The sequence below is a fragment of the Hylobates moloch genome, unplaced genomic scaffold, assembly GCF_009828535.3.
Source record: "Hylobates moloch isolate HMO894 unplaced genomic scaffold, HMol_V3 SCAFFOLD_1, whole genome shotgun sequence".
NCBI lineage: Eukaryota > Metazoa > Chordata > Mammalia > Primates > Hylobatidae > Hylobates > Hylobates moloch.
Window position 1 is genome coordinate 1,453,287 of NW_026652276.1, and position 20,634 is coordinate 1,473,920.

The 20,634-nt window shown below is 47.8% G+C and overlaps 1 protein-coding gene across 13 annotated transcripts in view; it reads left to right on the top strand.

The window, feature by feature from the left end:
* ANKMY1 (ankyrin repeat and MYND domain containing 1) overlaps window positions 1–20,634 on the top strand; it is a 109,062-nt gene that overhangs the window by 63,771 nt on the left and 24,657 nt on the right. For 8 of the 13 annotated variants that reach the window (XM_032761982.2, XM_032761956.2, XM_032761936.2 and 5 more), the window contains exons 12-15: window positions 469–576; window positions 2,215–2,346; window positions 9,364–9,477; window positions 9,806–9,971. In XM_032761982.2, the coding sequence (XP_032617873.1) occupies window positions 469–576; window positions 2,215–2,346; window positions 9,364–9,477; window positions 9,806–9,971 (520 nt within the window). The remainder of the gene's footprint in view (window positions 1–468; window positions 577–2,214; window positions 2,347–9,363; window positions 9,478–9,805; window positions 9,972–20,634) is intronic. The other 5 variants (XM_058436715.1, XM_058436711.1, XM_032761992.2 and 2 more) reach the window with 3 other exon arrangements.

A 20,634-nucleotide genomic window follows, 5' to 3' on the forward strand; every position in this document is an offset into this window, starting at 1 on the left:
CGGGGCTGCCCTCCTGGTGCAGAGAGTGCTCCACCAGCCGAGGGTGGGGCTCTTTACACTCAGGCCGTCCTCTACGATCACTGAGCCCTGGTGGAGGAGGTGCTCCTCCAGTCACACCTGCTGTATGCCAGGACGTGCCACGTGGTCATGTGGTCCGTACTGTCCCTTGTCCTCTGAAAACAAACTTTAAATCAACTTATGCATCAACGTCCTCCTACTTTTCATTTGGAAATGATGAATGCTTAGAAAATATCTTCTCCATTTGAAGATCCATCCACCTCCCAACCCATTCATGTATCCATCTATGCATCCACAATTTTGAACACCTTGTGTCAGGCAAGGTAATGGTTGGCAGGAAGTAGCCGTTGAGTGACTACATTGATTTCATGGCATTTAAATTAATGACTACCATCAGGTGCGCCTTGTGGGTGGGGGTGCCTCTCTAACCTGTCATTTCTCCCCACCCAGTGTGCCAGGGACATAATCCGGCTCCTTCTATCCCACGGAGCAAATCCTAACCTGCTGTGGAGTGGCCACTCCCCGCTCTCCCTGTCCATTGCCAGTGGGAATGACCTGGTGAGCATGTTCTGTACCCACAGACCTGTGCACCTATGTGTTTCCATCTCCAGTGCCCACCCCACCAGTCTGTCATTGGGATTTGAAGTTGTTGGCCATTTATCCATCCATCCATCCATCCATCCATCCACCCATCCACTCACCCACCCATCTATCCACCCAACTACCCATTCACTCACTCTTCCACTCACCTGTCTACCCATCCACCCATTCTTCCATCCATCCATCCACCTATCCACCCAACTTCTCATCCACTTATCCATCTACTCACCCATCCATCTACCCTCCACTCATCCATTCATCCATCCTTCCACCCACCCACTTATTCATCCTCTCATCCATCCATCTATACATCCGTCCTTTTAACCAATCACTCATGTATCAACCCAACTACCTATCCACTCAACCGTTCACCCATCCATTCATTCACCTATTCACCCATCCATCTGTCCATCCATCCATCCATCCATCCATCCATCCATCCATCCATCCACCCACCTACCTACCTAGACATCATCATCCTTCATTCACCCAGTTGGAAGGATCTGCCATCCACCCATTCATTCATTCATCCATCTATCACTTAACTGTTATTTATTGAGCATCTGCTATGTACCTGGCAGGCACCATTCTAGGCACTAGGTGTTGAATTAAACAGTCTCTGCTCTCAAGGATCCTATATTCTAGTTGGAGGAGCCAGATCATAAACTAGTATGTAGCACAATTTCAGGAAATGACAAGTATTATGAAGAAAATAAAGCTTGGTGAGAGGATAGAGAATGATGGGAAGGCAGGTTACTTTAGCAGGGTGTCATGAAACGCTCCTCAGATGAGGTGACATTTCAGCAGAGGTCTGCAAAAGCTGAAGGCATTCATAGGATTTGTGAAAGCTTACATAGAGTGGGGCTTCCAGGTGCTTCTGCAGAGGCCAGCATCTCTACTCCCTGCTTCCTTCTCTCCTGCACGGAGTCATCCATTCAATAAGTCATGTGGGGCCCCTGCTCAGGGCTAGGCCCTGTTAGAGGCAGGGGTGTGGAGGGAAGAGAGCTTTGTTCTGAGGGGCAGAAGCTTGTGAGAGCCAAACACTAAGGACCCGTGTCTGGCCACGGCTGTCCTTCTTCCTGGGTGGAATCTGAGCTGGTGGCTGGGCACACAGTAGGGAGAAGGGAGCTGTGCCTCCTCCTGTGTCTGGCTGAGTGGTCACAGTGACACTGGTGCCCCGATGCAGAGGCAGACAGCCTGGGCACCAGGCAAATGTGCTCCTAACCCTGTGCTGGGACTGGCCTCTGGGCTTGGCTCTGTGTGGGCTGAAGAGCAAGGTGGGAGCTGGGAACCACGCTGGAGAATCCCCATTTTGTCAGGGAACAGAGAAAGTGCTGGAACTGGCCCACCTGGGTGGAGTTCCAGCTCCTCCCTAACAGACCAGCCATGGGACTCCTCCCCGCCCGGCATCATCCTCTGTGGGACAGGCCAGCAGTGGGACCCACTGTGGATAGGATCCATGGGAAGGGCCAGCGGTGGCCTCCGTGAAACCCCTGCTTTCAGGGGTTAGTTCTGAGTGGCCCAGCCCCGGGGCCTTCCCATCTGTCAGGGGAAGTGACATGGTGGCCACTGATGAGACTGTCTGTGTATGTCCAGGTTGTGAAGGAGCTCCTGACCCGGGGAGCTGACCCCAACCTGCCCCTGACCAAAGGTTTGGGCAGTGCCCTGTGTGTTGCCTGTGAGCTGACCTATGAGCACCAGAGGAGCATGGACAGCAAGCTGGCCCTGGTGAGGGGCAGGAGGCTGGGGTGGCCCTGGTGAGGGGGTTTGAGGGTGGGGTGGCCCTGAGTGAGGGGTTGTGAGGGCTGGATGGCCCTGGTGAGGGGGGAGGGGAGTGGGTGGCCCTGGGTGAGGGGTTTAAGGGCTGGGTGGCCCTGGGTGGTAGGGGCGTGAAGGCTGGGTAGCCCTGGTGAGGGGGACGGGAGGTTGGGGTGGCCCTGGGCATGGGGAATGGGGGTCTGGGGGTGGGGTCCTCATGGACTTCTCTGCCTGGCTGTCATTCCTGGTGGGCGGTGGGTCATTTGTTCTGTGTTCTCCAAGCCTTGGTGGTCTAAATAGTGGAGAAAGGACAAAATATTGTCTGCTTTTAGTATTTTACAGGCCTTAAAAAATATGAAGTGGCAAATCCACTCAGCAGACCAGACAAAAAAAGTTCCCTGAAGTTTGTCTCAGTGAAAACAGGATTCAAGATAGACACAGGCCTCACCTTGGTCCAGCTACACAATTCTGGCTTTCTCAGTGGTCCACGCAGCTGCCGGGCGGGGGTTTGGGGCATTGTCTCTTGGCCACAGGGAGCGGCTTTCTTAGGTGGAAGCTCACACTCGGGAAATCCTGCCCGCGCTGGAGACACCTTCTGTCCTGAGCCCTAGGCACGTCCCTGGAGTGTCCCTCCCACGTGGCTCCGAGAAACTCTCAGTGGCTTTGGCTCAGGCAGGGCCTCCCTCTGTGCCCTGCTGCCTGCTGCCCTCCGCCCATGCCAGCCCTTCCTGTGCCTGCTGTGGGCACCACCCACGACCTTGTTTTCCTCAATCCATCTTGGTACACACTTTGGTTCTTACCTGTGAGGGAGAAAAGGGAGGAAGGAGGAGAGGGGCAAGACTCAGGCGTCTGGAAGAGGGGGCGAGACTCAGGCACCTGGAAGCGGGGGCGAGACCCAGGCGTTTGGAATGGGAGGGGCAAGACTCAGGTGTCTGGAAGGGGGAGGGCGAGACTTAGGTGTCTGGAAGGTTGTTTGATGTCACAAAAGGGTAGCTTTACTTAAAAGAACTGAGACTTATCTTGAGATGCTGCTTCCAGATCTGATTTTAAGGCTCCTGTCCTTCTTCCCAAGACCGTGTTCTGTCTGGATAGACTAAGCGAGGGTGCAGAAGTCAGTTTTCTGTAGGCGGCAGAGGATGGAATGAAACAGTGTGTGTGGATAGTCGGCACCATTTCTGGACCTAGGGGCTGGGAGGGGCCCCCTAATGTTCTTTTGGAGCTTCATGGGCCCAGGATTGACGACCAGTCTCTTGTTCATCTAAGTGTGAGTAAATAGAGAAAGGACACGAGACGGGAGAGGCAGCTTAGGGGGCAGCGTTGTTGTGTGTGGACGCCGAATGTGCCTTGAACATACAGAATAGCGCTTCGTCCAGGGTTGGGGGCTCCCAGCACCTCATCCGGGGTTAGGGGGCTTCCCAGCGACTTGTCCAGGGTTGGGGGCTCCCCAGCACCTCGTCCAGGGTTAGGGGGCTCCCCAGCATCTTGTCCGGGGTTAGGAGGATCCCCAGTGCCTCGTCTGGGGTCAGGGGGCTCCCCAGTGCCTTGTCCAGGGTTGGGGGCTCCCCAGTGCCTCATCCGGGGTTGGGGAACCTGGTAGTGCTGCCAACCCTAACCACGCTGTCTGCTTCCACTAGATACTTAAGAAGGGGAAGGGCTCCTTTATTTAAACCTCCCTTAAATGGTCTCATCTCTGACTGTTGTGCGCTGTGAGCTGACTCCTGGCCCTTTGCCGTGATCCTGGCCCTGACACCTGCCTGGCTTTCTGGGGCATCCAGGTGACCCCTATACACCGCGTATATTCTCACTCCAGACCTGAAATCAGCTGACTGGGCTTCGACTTCTTTATTTCATTACTGTTTGTTTCTTTACTAATTTTAATTCTTTTCAGACTCACAGAAAAGTTGGAAACAGTAGTACAAGGACACTCTGAGCCCTCACCTAGACCCACCACTTCTGAGTACCCGACCATGCCCCCGACTCTGGCCCTGTCTGTCTCTGTCTCCCCTGCCCTCCCCCTCAGCCAATGGACATGTTTCTCTTCAAGAGCCCGCTTTCAGTTCTTCTGGGAACTTGCCTGGAAGTGGGATGGCTGGGTCCTATGGTATAATCATTCTATGTTTAATTTTTTTTTTTTTTGAGTCGGAGTCTCACTCTGTTGCCCAGGCTGGAGTGCAGAGGTGTGATCTCAGCTCATTGCAACCTCCGCCTCTCAGGTTCAAGCAATCCTCCTGCCTCACCCTCCCGAGTAGCTGGGATTACAGGTGTGCGCCACCACACCCGGCTGATTTTTATATTTTTAGTAGAGACAGGATTTCACCATGTTGGTCAGGCTGGTCTTGAACTCCTGACCTCAGGTGATCCACCCGCCTCGGCCTCCCAAAGTGCTGGGATTACAGGCCTGAGCCACCGTGCCCGGCCATGTGTTTAATGTTTTGAAGAACCTCCATACTGTTTCCATGGCAGCTGCACTGTTTCACATTCTCACCAACAGTGCACAGAGTTCCAGTCACTCCAGGCTATCACCAAGACTTGTTATTTTCTGTTTTTTTTGATAGTAGCCATCCTAATGAATGCAAGATGGTATTTTATTGTGTGTGTGTGTGTGTGTGTGTGTGTGTGTTGTTGTTGTTGTTGTTTTTTAACAGAGTCTCACTCTGTCGCCCAGGCAGGAGTGCAGTGATGTGATCTCTGCTCACTGCAACCTCTACCTCCTGGGTTCAAGTGATTCTTGTTGGGATTACAGGCGCCCACCACCACACCCAGCCAATTTTTGTATTTTTAGTAGAGAGGGGTTTCGCCATGTTGGCCAGGCTGGTCTCGAACTCCTGGCCTCAAGTGATCCACCTGTCTTGGCCCCCCAAAGTGCTGGGATTACAGGCGTGAGTCACCACACCCGGCCTTCACATTGTGGTTTTGATTTGTATTTCCCTAATGATCAGTGATGTTGAACATCTTTTCATGTGCTTATTGGCCATTTATATATCTTACTTGGAGAAATGTCTATTCAACTCCTTTGGCAATTTTTGAATCTTTTTTTTTTATTATTACTGAGTTTTAGGACATTTCTGTCTATTCTAGATGTTAATCCCTTGTCGGGTATGTAATTTACAAATATTTTGATATACAAAAGTTTTCAATTTTCATGAAGTCCAGCTTGTCTATTTTTTCTTTTGTTGCCTTTGCCTTTGGTGTCTTAGCCAAGAAACGTCATGAAGCTTCTTCCTGTGTTTTCTTCTAGGAGTTTTATAGTTTCAGCTAGGAACTTTCACGAATACTTTTCCGTAGCCTCCTGGAGAATCTGGTGCTTTTCTCTATGATGCTTTCATGGGATCTGAGTCCATAGAGTCCCTGAAACCTAGGGGTGCCCTGGCTTGGGGGCATATGTAAACGATGGTGCTGCAGGACCCTTCTGCCAGAGGCCTGGGCTGCCTGGGTCCTGGAGGAGCCTCCATCTCCCACCATGTCTTGCTGTTCAGGCTGTGGCAGAACCTTCTTTCAGGGGCTCTTCCTCTGGGCGCTCCTGTGGCTGCTGCAGCAGACCATAGCCTGGGTGGCTGAAGCCACAGAAGGGAGCTGGCTCTGGTCCTGGAGGGTGGAGGCCGCGATCGAGGTGTTGCAGGGTTGCGACCCTGGTGCAGACCTCGCTGTGGCTTCTGGGGGCTTGGTGGCCACCTCTGCCCTCCTCAGCTCATGGTGTTCTCCCTGCATGCATGTCTGTCTCTGCAGCCAAACGTCCCTTCTTTAAAGACAATGGTCATATTGGACCAGGTACCACCCTAAGGTCCTCATGTTACTTTGATCATCTGCAGCGACCCTATGTCCAAATAAAGTCATGTTCACAGATCCCGGGGGTTAGGACTTCGGCTTACCTTTATAGGGGACCCAACTGAACCCACCACACATGGCTTCGGCGTTTTCAGTCCCCTTCTCCTTTCTCTTTGGCTGCTGTTCTTGGCCTTGGCCCGTGGTGAGCATGTGGGATGCACAGGCCTGAGGTGGAGCTCGCTCAGGGTCTGGCGTCACCAGTCCTCCTGAATATTCTCACACTAAACTTTCTAAAGATTGTCCCAGAAATGAACGCGTGAAGCTTGAACCTTGACCCCGGGCCCCCTGACTCCCTGGGCCCCGCCATTTGGATGGCTGCAGGGTTCCACATTTGTCTTTGACCGGCCAAGGAAGGGGCTGCCAGAACATGGGTTAGCAGTGTCTGGAGAAAAGCCACTGCAGAAAGGAGCTTTCATCGCCAGGGGACCTTCAGAAAGTCCCTCCCTCACTGTGGCTTTTCTGTGACCTCCAGGGGGACAAAATCCTCTTCTCATGAACATTTCTAGCTCCTCTTACTGGGCAGCCTCTGCTTAGATATGGGACCCCAAATTTCCCTAATTTGAGAGCAGAGCAAGTCCCACTGAAGGATCCATGTTCAAGCCCACTGATCCTGAGAAACTCCTCAGAGACACACGCTGGGCTGGTCAGCCTCAGGCTGCCCCTTCCTCTCACCGGAAAGGCCCCAGCCTTCCCTGCCAGTGCTGTTCAGCAGGGTTTGTGGTCTCAGAGGCAGAGCCCCCTGGGCAGGGCTGGTTTCTAGAGTGTGCTGATGCCGCTGGGGTCTAAAGAGGTGTGGAGGACAGGACCACTGGAGAGGCGGGCTCCAGGGATGGAGGGGCCAGCGTATCCAGCTGCAGCCGAGGGCGTGCCTGGGGAGCCTCAGCAGGGAGACGGGGTGCCTGGGGGTGTGGGGCGGAGGCAATGATGTAGTTCAGATGCAGGGGCTTGGGAGGTGAGGGTCTGGAGGAGAGCGTTGGCGAGTGAATGGTTTAGCACAGGGACAGCAAAATGTATCTTGGTTCTCACCGTGGATGAGGTGGTCACTCCAGGCAGCCAGGGCCAGGGTGGGAAGATACTCCTGGTGAGCGACGGGCAGGTGAGCAGATGGGGAGGGGCTGTGGTGGGAGAGGAAGGGGTGAGGACATGGGACCTGCGGTGAGAAAGCCCCGGGCCGAAGCACACACTGCACACCCTGCTGGGGCTGGCTGTCCCCAGTGACTCCCAGGGGTTGGGGTCAGTGTGGAAGGGTCTGTGGAGACGTGGGAGCTGTGGGGATGCAGAGGTTCCCAGGAATGATGTTTGGGCAGAGGCTTCTGCTGGGATGTTGGGCCAGAGGGGAGAAGGTGCCCGGCAGGGTGAGACTAAGAGGTGAATCCCAGGTGCTGCCGAGTAGCCAGTCCTGGGAGCCTGGGGGTGGTGTGGGGCAGGGTGGCTGCATCACTGCCCTGGCAGACCTGTCCAGAGAAGCCATCCTGGTGCCAGGACTGAGTGAGGCCTGGGTGCCCTACATAGACAAGACATGGGGGGTGGGGGTGGGCTGGCAAGTCCCCCAGCAACATTGGGCAGGGAAGCGTTGATCCATCGTCCACCCACCTGTCCATCACCACGCACCTGTGGCAGCCTGGACCCAGCCCTCGCTCACCAACCATCTTCCTACCCTTTCCTGAAAAAGATTTGATGAGGTGGTGGGGCCTCAGAGGGATGTCCAGCAGGGAACCGACTCATGGGACTTTTGGCAAGTTATGGCTTCAGCAGGAAGGAGAGTCAAGAAGACGGGGGTCTCCTGGGTGGATCTGTGGGCTCCATCCTCGGGAGCAGTGGGAAACAGCCTCCTCCTCTGCCTAGCGTAGGCCTTGCCTGGCCTCACTTGGCCTTGAGGCATCTGTGTATAACTCCACCCATGCCCCCACGTGCCAGGGAGTCAGCCATTCAGGCCACGCTGGCCACTGGTGTTGGTGGCATTGGCCACTCCGCTATCCCGCACTGTGCCTGGTGCCATGGCCAAGGCGTTGTGCTCATGTGTTGCTGAGAATGCAGGGCTCCTGTGTTTGTGTGGAATGTGTGTTACGCATGTCACAGTGTGAGGATCTCACTGGGGGAGTCATGTTTCCCCGAATTATGGCCCTGCTTGCACTTGGCTAGCAAGGCACCCACGCACACAGCAGTGAGCCTTCCACAGATGATGGCCTGGTTTTCATCCATTCACACAGGCTGCCCTGAGTCTGCCAGGCCCCCTGATAGAACTTGCCTCCTCCCATGTCAGGAGGGGCAGCATCTTTAGATGATATTTGCTTTGGATAGGGTTGTTGTACCTACTGAGCCAGAGACCATTGCTGTGGTACGTTTGCCACAAGTCAGGCACACATGCACACAGGTGCATGCATTCACACATTTGTCAGGCATACTTGCACTTACTCACAAACACACATGCGTGCCCTTACTCATGCACACACACTGGCCCCTACTCATGCACAGACACACATGCATGCACACACACATACTGCACACCTACATGCATGCAAGCACACTCACACCTACCCACCTATGAACATGCATGCACATATCCACACACGCTCACCCACTAGCCCCACACGTGCACACACACACACATATACATCTACACAGCCACATACATGTAGGCACACTCACACCCACCCACCCATGAACACACATACACATACCCATGCATGCACACACACTGGCCTTCTGCCCCACACACATCTACATACAAGCATACGCGTGCACTCACTGTCTCGTTGAGCAACATGCCCCATGGCGTGTTGGGATCTGATGAAGAACAAGAGCTGCCTGGTGTCTGCCTTTATGTCACTGACAGCCTGAGGGGAGCAGGACTGTAATGGATGTCACAGACTCTATTGATTCTATGGGGCTGGGAGTGCCAGGGTGGGCTCCCCGAGTTGTGGCCTAGCCTTGACTTCACTGTGACATCATTAGGGCGAGGCTCAGCCCCTACTCCTTGTCCATGAGGTCAGCCCTGGCTCTGTCTCCCTCTCCCCGTTTGTCTCATGGGCATTCCCGCACACCTGCAAGGGTGGCCTTGGTAGGGACTGCACGTGACCATGGCCCTTCTCAGGCGGTGCTTCTGCTGCTCCCAGTAGCTGGGGTGTCCTTGCGTGTTTGACCCGGTTCTGTTCTCCACAGATTGACCAACTCATCAGTCACGGGGCCGACATCCTGAAGCCCGTGATGCTCAGGCAGGGGGAGAAGGAGGCGGTGGGCACAGCCGTGGACTATGGCTACTTCAGATTCTTCCAGGTAGGTGGTGAGCCTCCCGGGAGGAAGGAGGGGGAGTGTGGGCCACGTGCAGGGCCCCCGGCTGGGGCATTAGCTTCTCTGGGGCAAAGCTGGGCTCAAGGTTCCTAGCGCCTCCCCCAAAGCAGCCCCTTGGCGGCAGAGGTGAACCCCACAAAGTGCTGAGCTCATGCCAGGTGCAGCTGTATGTGCTCCCAGCTTTGTGTGTCTGTCTGGGTTCGTCCTCAGTTATACATCACAAGAGCCGAGAGGGGCCCTCGATCACCGAGAGTCACCCCAGCAGTGAGGGGCGGGCCCGGGACCCTGTGGTGACCCTGGTGTTCTGCTGCAGGACCGGAAGATTGCCCACTGCCCCTTCCACACGCTGATGCCGGCAGAGCGTGAGACGTTCCTGGCGCGGAAGCGGCTCCTGGAGTACATGGGCTTGCAGCTACGCCAGGCTGTCTTCGCCAAGGAGAGCCAGTGGGACCCCACGTGGCTGTACCTGTGCAAGAGAGGTGAGCAGTGGGCCCTGCTCTGCTCTGCTCCACAGGGCGGGGTTCCGGCCTCGTGCCTGGGGCTGTGATCCCTGGAGATCTGGACCCCCAGGGGCTCTGGAGGGGCCTTCCTGGGGCTGGGCTCGTCGGCTTGGCCCCTTTGTGTCCTGTCCTCCAAGGAGCTCGTGCAGGAGAGACTGAGAAGAGGGGTCTGGACTGGGTTGGTGGCCTAGGGCCAGGGCCCAGGTCAGAGGGGCCCCACGCCCAGGAGAGAACTAGGCACCGCTGCAGGAGCCCTGTCAGGACTGCCAGTCCATCCAGCATGGGGAATGTGGGGGCCCGGGGCCTGGGGTGGTGCTTTCCTGCATGGTCACACCCCTACAGGGTGCATCCTGCACACCCCCACATGTCCCCAGCTCCCCACATGCACCCACTCCACAAATGCACCATCCACCTACTGACATCTACTCCCCCACGTACCCACACCCACCCACCTAGTCACCCCCACATACCCACCCCCCACCCACCTGGTCACCCCCACCCCCACCCCCACATACTCACTCCCCACCCCCACATCCCCACCCACCTACTCACTCCCACCCCCACCTACTCACCCCCACCCCCACATACTCTCCACCCCCACATCCCCACCCCGACATCCCCACCCACCTACTCACCCCCACCCCCACACTCACTCCCCACCCCCACATCCCCACCCACCTACTCACCCCCCACCCACCCCCACATACCCCCTCATGTTCCCACCCTCACACTTACCTACTCTTGTCTACCTTGCACACACAGACCCACTTACACATCCACATACCGATACCCACACCCATCCTCTCCTCACATAAAGACCTGTCACGTGTTAACATGTGTGTGCACACACACACAGGAACCTGCTGATCCCACCCCCAAACTGAGTCCTTAGCATGCAGTAGCCCCCTACAGCCCCACACAGTCCCCCGCTGAGCAACACCCCGGGTGCCTTCCCAGCACACAGTGCTCCGCCCCACACACTTCCACATGCTGTTAGTCCGTTTGCATTGCTGTAAAGGAACAGCTGAGACTGGGTAATTAGAAAAGAGGTTTAATAGGCTTGTGGTTCTGCAGGCTGCACAGGAAGTGCGGTACCAGCATCTGCTTCTGGAGAAACCTCAGGGAGCTTCCACTCCCAGTGGAGGGCGAAGGGGAGCCTGTCCATTACATGGCAAGAGAGGGAGGGAGAGAGAGAAGGCGGGGATGTCCCAGGCTCTTCTAAACTCCCAGCTCTCCTGTGAACTAACCGAGAACTCACTCATCCCCAAGGGGATGGCACTAAGCTACTCATGAGGGATCCATCCCCACGATCCAGCCACCTCCTACCAGGCCCCACCTCCCATGGGGGGCCCCACAGTTCAGCATGAGATTTGGAGGGGACACACATCCAAACCACATCGCATGCTTGTGTCCCCACAAATATTTACCAGCCACATGCCCACCCACACACTTGCATACTCCTCAGCACGTACGCCCTGAAATCCCTCAGTTCCACCCCCATAGCTATCTGCACACCTGCCCACACACATGCCTGTCTCCACCCACACAGCACACTGCTTCCCCACATCCCACCCAGCCACGATCTGCATACATCTCCACACACATACGGACACCCCACACCCACCTCCCAAACTCAATTATGTGCCGTCACACATGTGCCCACCCATGCATAAACCCCCCCACCCCACCCCCAACACCTGCCCCATCCAACCCCAGTCCTCACGTACATACCAACTCATCCACTGCCACCCATGCCTTACACAGGTACACCGCCACAAGCCACTCCCATATGTCCCCCCCAACACACACGTACTAACCTCCCCTCGACACAAACATAAACTTCCCCCCACCTGGCTCACCCACCAGCACACATGGATGCACCTTTGCTGAAGCTACTTTCTGGCCAGGGTGCCTGCAAGGTGAGGCCTCCATTTGTGTAGAGCCCCTCTTGGGGGATACAGGCTCTGCCTTGGGCATGATACCCCTGAGGATACTGGGGTTCTAATCAGGCTTGTACTGGCCCATGGGCAGAGGACCAGGCAGGGAGAGGCAAGTTGAGAAGACACACGTCTACTGCCTCCTCCTTTCCATCAGACATTAGGTCCTAAAACGGAGGTGTCACTTATGGAGAAGTATCCCATTGTCCTGACACCCAGCTCCACAGCCTTGGCTCAGTGATTTTGCCCAGGGGAGAGACACACCATAAAACAGTGAGCTTCACACCTCATCACAAAGAAACCGATTTCATTTTTAACAGAGCAAGGACAGTTTCAAGCCTAATGTTGAGAGGCAATTGGAAGGAGATTGGTAAATTCACTGGAGTAACAGACTAAACAATAGAATGGCTAATTGCTAGAGAAAACTAAGAAAAGAGAGAGAGGAGAAGCCTTCCTGTGGTCATAACAAGTCTCACACACCCCAAGGACTGATCTAAAGAGCACACAGCATTTAAAGAAACATTTATTCAATAAAATCTTTTAAAATTCAGTAAGAACAGAGAATGTCTGTGGTATTAAACCAAGATCTACCTTCCTTTTCACTCTCCCAGCTCAGGGAGGCAGAAACTCTATTCCAGACTAGTACAGTCAAGAACACAGTAGAAGAGGGCATAGATGTCAATAATTCTCATCCTGCCCCCAGCTACCTGTTGGTGAGGCTAAGTTCCTGTTGCTCCAGACTTAGTGTGGCTCCAAGATGGCCAGGAGGTGGCGGCTCCATTCTTATCCTCAGCTTCCAAGATGTCCAGGAACTGGTGCACTCAGAATTACTGGAGGTGATGATGGGCAATATCAAGAAGATTGGTAAACTCACTGGAAATATAGGTGAAACTATAATCTGCCAGCAATTATATACCATAGTTTGTATTAACTATAAATTATGCCAGAGAAAAATGAGGAAAGATAGCTGGGAAGAGCCCTCCTGTGGTCAGAACCAATCTTCAATACTGACCTTGGGAACTATCCCTTCAATGAGCTCTGATCTAATTGGATCAGTCTAGGAAGCCATTTTTACCCTAGGGCACTGTTGCAAATTATGAACAATCAGCCAGCAATTATCAGAACTAAACAGGAGCGTATGGTCATGAAGGAGACAGTCAAAGGGATCCTTGTCCAAACCACTGTCACCTTAGGGTCACTATGAACAAATGCAAGCCTGCCCTCCATGAGAAGGAACATCAGAAGCTTTATACTGCAGGGGAGAAATGGATTTCACACGATTAACCCAGCTGGTCATTAACCAAATAAGCAAACAGATAGTAATATCCAGCCCCAAGGGAGAAGAATGAAGGAAAATGAACAGGTCCTCAGAGAAAAGTGGGAGACCAACAAGAGAGAAAAAAAGAATGATGAGAAATGAAGAGATCATCAGGGGAAAGTGGACACCATCAAGCACACCTATATATATATATAGGTGATATATATATATATTTAATTTGAGTACCAGAAGCAGAGGTGAGAGAGAAAGGAGCAGGAAAAATATTTGGAGAAATGATAGATAAAAACTTTCTAAGCATATTTAAAAATTTATCTAGGAAGCTTAATGGAGTTTCAAGTAGGATAAAACAGAGATTTGTAAAACAGACACATCAGAGTTAAAATACTGAAAGTCAAAGACAAGGAGAAAACATTGAAAGCAGCAAGAGAAAAATAACTCAAAACTTACAAGGGAATCCCAGTAAGATTAACAGCTAGCCGGCATCTCATCAGAAGAAATTGGTTGGAGGGTGGTCAAGATGGCTGATAAGAAGCATTTCATACCCACTTCCTCCACTTAGTAGAACCACAGCAGTGTATAGACAGTCACACTCAAAGTACATTATCCAAGAGAGAATGCTGGAACTCAACAGAGAAGTGACGGAACACCAAAAGTGGGGAAGGAGGAGAGGCAGCCTCTCTGGCTGGGTTCGGCTGGGCATCAGGAGTGAATTCCCAATATAGGGAAGAGGAGAGTAGGTTGTAGGGGCCAGCCCTACAGGGTCTGTGGGTTTTTCTCCCCATGTGCGGAGACGAGAGATCATAGAAATAAAGATTTATGGATTTATAACCTTGTCTCTACTAAAGTACAAAAATGAGCTGGGTGTGGTGGTGCATGCTTGTAATCCCAGCCACTCGCGAGGCTGAGGCAGGAGAATTGCTTGAACCCGGGAGGCAGAGGTTGCAGTGAGCTGAGATCATGCCACTGTACTCCAGTCTGGGCGACAGAGTGAGACTCTGTCTCAAATTAAAAAAAAAAAACGAAATAATTGATTTTAAAGGATCTAAAATAGAAAAGAATACTGAACAAACAATACAAATAAATTAGAAAAAGAATTCAGGATATGAATGAGAAATTTATCAAAGAGGTATTTTTAAAAATAACCAAGCAGAAATTCTGGAACTGAAGAATTCATTGAAGGAAATACAAAATACATTTGAAAGCATCAACAATAGACTAGATGAGACAGAGGAAATCTCAAAACTTGAAGACAGGTCTTTTGAAATAATCCAATCAGATGAAGGTAAAGAAAAAATAATAAAAACAAATAAGCAAAAGCTTCATGATATTTAGGACAACATAAAGCAACTAAATTTGCAAATTATTGGTATCCTTAAGGGCAAAGAAACAAAGGATTAGAAAATGTATTAATGAATTAGGGCCAGGTGTCGTGGCTTACACCTATAATACCAGTGCTTTGGGAAGCCAAGTGGGAAGATTGCTTGAGGCCAGCAATTTGAGACCACCCTGGGCAACATAGCAAGACCCTATCTCTACAAAAAAGAAAAAAAATTAGCTGGGTGTCATGGCATGCACCTATAGTCCTAGCTGCTTGGGAGGCTGGGCCCAGGAGTTTGAGGTTCCTGTGAGCTAGGATTGTGCCACTGCACTGCAGCCTGGGTGACAGAGCAAGACCCTATCTCTAAAAATAAATCAGTTTTTTTTTTTAAAAGAAAACTAATTTAATGAAATAATAGATGAAAACTTCTCAAGTCTAGCAAGAGATATAGACATTCAGATAAAGGAAGTTCAAATGAACCACAGGAAGATACAACAACAAAAGATCTTCTGCATGGCACATTATAGTCAGACTGTCTAAAGTCAAAGAGAAAATCTTAAAAGCAGCAAGAGAAAAGCATCTAGTCACCCATAAAGGAAATTCCTTAAGACTAACAAATTTCTCAGCAGAAACCTTACAGGCCATAAGAGAATGGGATGGTATATTCAACATGGTGAAAGAAAAAGAACGCTGCCACCCAAGAATACTATATCCAGCAAAATTGTCTTTCGTAAATGAAGGAGATATAAAGTCACCCCTGGACAAACAAATGCTGAGGTAATTCATTACTACTAGACTAGTTCTACAAATGCTCAAGGGAGTCCTAAACGTAGGAGCTAAAGGACAACATTTACCATTATGAAAATACACAGAAGTATAAAAGTCACTGGCAAAGCAGTTATACAAAGGAGGAAGAGAAAGAACTCAAATGCGACCACTACCGAAATCCACCAAAGCACAATGCCAAACTATAAGAAAGGAACAAGAAGTATATGAAGCAACCAGAAAACAACATGATGGGAACAAAGCCTTACATATCAAGAATAACCTTGGACATGAACAAATTAAATTATCCTCCTAAAAGACAGAATAGCTAAGTGGATTAAAAATGATCCATGATCAAAAAATGATTCTGCTTACAAGAAACTCACCTTATCATTAAAGACACATATAGACTGAAATGAAAGGATGAAAAAGATATTCCAAGCAAACAGAAACTAATAGTGAGCAGGAGTAACTAGGTGTACTTATATCAGATAAAATGGACTTTAAGTCAGGAAGAGTTAAAAAAAAAAAAAGACAAAGTCATTATATAACAATAAAGGGATAAATCTAGCAAGAGGATATAACAACCCTAAATATATATGCACCCAACACTGGAGCACCCAGATTCATAAAGCAAATATTACTAATCTAAAGGCAGATATATATACTGCAATACAGTAATAATAGGGGTCTTCAATACCACACTCTCAGCATTAGGCAGATTATCTAGACAGAAGATAAAGAAACATTGGATTGAAACAGGACATCAGACCAAATGGTCCTCACAGACATTTACAGAACATTTTATCTAACAAATGCAGAATATATATTCTTTTCATCAGCACATGGAACATCCTCCAGGATAGACCATATGTTAGACCACAAAACAAGTCTCAACAAACTTAAAAGATCAAAATCATATCAGGTATCTTCTCAGACCACAATGGAGTAAAATTAGAAGTCCACACCAAGAAGAACTCTGTAAACTATACAAATGCATAATTTATGCTATTTAAATATATATACTATACAAATATATACAACTATGTATATACAAATTTGCAAACACGGAAATTAAACATGCTTCAGAATTAATATTGAGTCAATGAAGAAATTAAGATGGAAATAAAAAAATGTATTGAAACAAACGAAGATAGAAGCACAATATACCAAAACCTGTGGGATACAGCAAAAACAGGGCTAAGAGGGGAAGTTTATAGCAATAAATGCCTACAGCAAAAAAGTAGAAAGATTACAAACTAACAATCTAACAATGCACCTCAAGGAACTAGAAAAGCAAGAACAAATCAAATCCAAAATTAGAAGAAGAAAATAACGATCAGAGCAGAATTAAATGAAATAGAGAAATAATAGAAAATCAATGAAATAAAAAGTTGATTCTTTAAAAAGTTGAAAACAAGATTGATAAACTGCTAGCTAGACTAACCAAGAAAAGAGAATAAATTTCTTCTTTCATATCTTATTTGAAGAAATGAATCTCTGTAAGTAAAATCAGAAATGAGAAAGATATTACAACTGATACCACAGAAATACAAAAGATCATCAGAGACTATATGACAAACTGGAAAACCCAGAGGAAATGGATAAATTCCTGGAAACATGCAGTCTACCAAGATTGAATGAGGAATAACTAGAAAACCTGAACAGAGCAATAATGAGTAGCAAGATTGAATCGGCAATAAAAAGTCTCTCAATGAGGAAAAGCCCAAGACCAGATGGATTCACAGCTGATTTCTACCAAATATATAAAGAAGATCTAATACCAATCCTCCTGAAACCATTCCAAAAAACTGAGGAGGAGGGAATTCTCCCTAACTCATTCTATCAGGCCATTGTCACCCTGATATCAAAAGCAGACAAGGACACATGCAGAAAATCTACAGGTCAATATTCCTGATTAATCTAGATGCAGAAATTCTCAATACGGTACCAGCAAGCCACATCCAACAGCACTTTCAAAAGATTAGGTGAGGCTTATATCTGGCATGCAAGGATAGTTCAACATATGCAAATTAATAAATGTGATACATCACATCAACAGAATGAAGGACAAAAACCATATAACCATCTCAATAGATGCAGAAAAAGCACTGGATACAACTCAACAAATCTTCATGATAAAAACTCTTTTGTTTTTTTTTGAGACAGAGTCTTGCTCTGTTGCCCAGGCTGGAGTGCAGTGGCATAATCTCAGCTCACTGCAACATCTGCCTCCCAGGTTCAAGCAATTCTCCCTGCCTCAGCTTCCAGAGTAGCTGGGATTACAGGTGCCTGCCACCATGCCCAGCTAATTTTTTTGTATTTTTATTAGAGACGGGGTTTTGCCATGTTGGTCAGGCTGGTCTCGAACTCTTGACCTCAGGTGATCCGCCTGCCTTGGCCTCCCAAAGTGCTGGGATTACAGGTGTGAGCCACCATGCCCAGCTGATAAAAACTCTTAAGTAACCAGGCACGGAAGGAATATACTTTAAAATAATAAAGGCTATATATGACAAGCCCACAGCTAACATCATCATAATAGGGAAAAATTAAAAGCCTTTCCTCTAAGAACTGTAATAAGATAAGGTTGCCCACTTTCACCACTCCCATTCAACCTACTACTTCAAGTCTTAGCCAGAGGAATCAGGCAAGGGAAAGAAATAAAAGGCATCCACATTGGAAAAGAGCAAGTCAAATTGTCCCTCTTTGCTGATGATATTATTCTATATCTGGAAAAACCTAAAGACTCCACCAAAACACTCTTAGATTTGATAAATGAATTCAGTAAAATTGCAGGATACAAAGCTAAAATACAAAAAATCAGTAGCTTTTATATACACCAATAATGACCTAGCCAAGACTGAAATCAGGAAGGCAATCACATTTACAATGGCTACAAAAAAATACTTAGGAATAAATTTAACCAAGGAGGTGAAGGATCTCCATAAGGAAAACTATAAAACACTGATGAAAAAAATTGAAGAGGACACACAAAAAAATGGAAAGACATCCCATGTTCATGGGTTGGAAGAATTAATATTGTGAAAATGACCATACCACCAAAAGCAATCTACAGAGTCAATACAATTCCTATCAAAATACCAGTGCCATTCTTCACAAAAACAGAAAAAACAATCCTAAAATTCATATAGAACCAAAAAAGATCCCAAATAGCCAAAGCAGTCTGGAGTAAAAAGAACAAAGCTGGAGACATCACATTACCTGGATTCAAAATATACTACAAAGCTATAGTAACCAAAACAGCATGTACTGATATACAAATAGACACATAGACCAATGAAACAGAATAAAGAACCCAGAAATAATGCCACATATTTACAGCCAACTGATCTTTGTCAAAGCTGATAAGAACATACATTGGGGAAAGGACATTTCTTCAATAAATGGTGCTGGGAAAATTGGATAGCCACGTGCAGAAGAATGAAAGTGGACCCTTATCTCTCACCATATATAAAAATAGACTCTACATGGACTAAAGACTTGAACACAAGACTTGAAACTATAAACATACTCAAAATTTAGGGCAAATTCTCCTGGACATTGATCTAGGCAAAGAAGGTATGACTAAGACTTCAAATACACAGGAAACAAAACCAAAAATAGACAAATGGGATTTAATAAAACTAAAGAACTTCTACACAATGAAAGAAATAATCAACATAGTGAAGAGAACCTGGTGAATGGAGAAAACATTTGCAAACTATTTACCTGACAGGAGACTAATATTCAGAATACACAGGGAACTCATACAATTCAACAGGAAAAAATAATCCTATTAAACTTGGGTAAAGGACATGAATGGACATTTCTCAAAAAAAGACATACAAACAGCCAGTAGGTGTATGAAAAAATGCTCATCTGTTTGTCTTATGCCTAAAAAAATGAATAGCTCAACATCACTAATCATCAGAAATGCAAATCAGTCAGAATGGCTATTATAAAAAGACAAAAAATAACAGATGGTGGAAAGGATGCCAAGGAAAGGGGACTCTTATATGCTGTTGGTGGAATGTAAACTAGTACAGGCACTATGGAAAATAGTATGAAGATTTCTAAAAAAAAAAAAAAAAAATTATCATTCGATCCAGCAGTCACACTACTATCTACCCAAAGGGGAAAAAAATCAGTATATCAAAGGAGTATCTACACTTGCCTATCTATTGCAGCACAATACACAATAGCTATGATATGGAACTGACCTAAATGTTTATCAGCAAAGAAATGGATAAAGAAAATGTGGTATATATATGCAATGGAACATTATTCAGACATAGACAAGAGTTAAATCATGTCATTTGTAGCAACACAAGTGGAACTGGAGGTTAGTATTTTAAGTGAAATAAGCCAGGCACAAAAAGACAAATATCATATGTTCTCACTTATATGTGGGAGCTAAACACTTTGAACACATGGAGGTAGAGAGTAGAAAAATAGGTAACAGAGACTGGGAAGGGTGAGTAGAGCAAGTGGGTAGGATGAAGAGAAGAGGTTTAAAGGGTACAAAGATGCAGTAAGATAGAAGAAATAAAGTCAATGTTTTGGAGCAGAGTAGAACGACTATACTTAACAAAAATGTATTTTATTCAGGTGATGGACACCCGAATACCCTAACTTGATCACTACACAGTATATACATGTCATAAAACTTTTTGATGTGCTCCACAAATTTGTGTAAATAATAATAATAAAAGGATGCAATGGAGGGTTGTTAGAGGAGACTCAATACACTGGGATGTCATATTCAAAGTGCTCAATGGACATGGTGGCTCTCATGCCTGTAATACCAGCACTTTGGGAGACTGAGGCAGAAGGATTGCTTGAGCCCAGGAGATTGAGACCAGCCTGGGCAACATGGTGAGACCCAGTTTCTATTTAAAGAAAATTAAAAGTAACCAAACAAAAAACAAAGTGCAACTGCTAACTGAGAATCTTATATCCAGCAAGTTAACTTGCAAACATGAAAATGAAATTGACATATTTCCAGATAAAACCTGTGAGAATTGGTTGTTATAGCCTTCCCTTACAAGAAATACTAAAGGTATTTTGAAAGCAAGTGACTTAAGGTGGGAATTAAATACACATGAACAAAGAGCATTGGCAAAGTTAATTGTAAAGAAGAATATAAATGCATATTTCTTCTTTGTTAATTGACTTTAAAAGCAATTTAAAAATAATTTATATGTAAGCAATTTGTATATATGTATGTATGCACTGAATTTATATATTATGTGTGTGTGCATGCATGTGTGGTTGCATGTGTGTGTATGCCCGTAACATACAGAAATGTATTATATTTGGCAATAACAGTACAAAGGAAGTGGG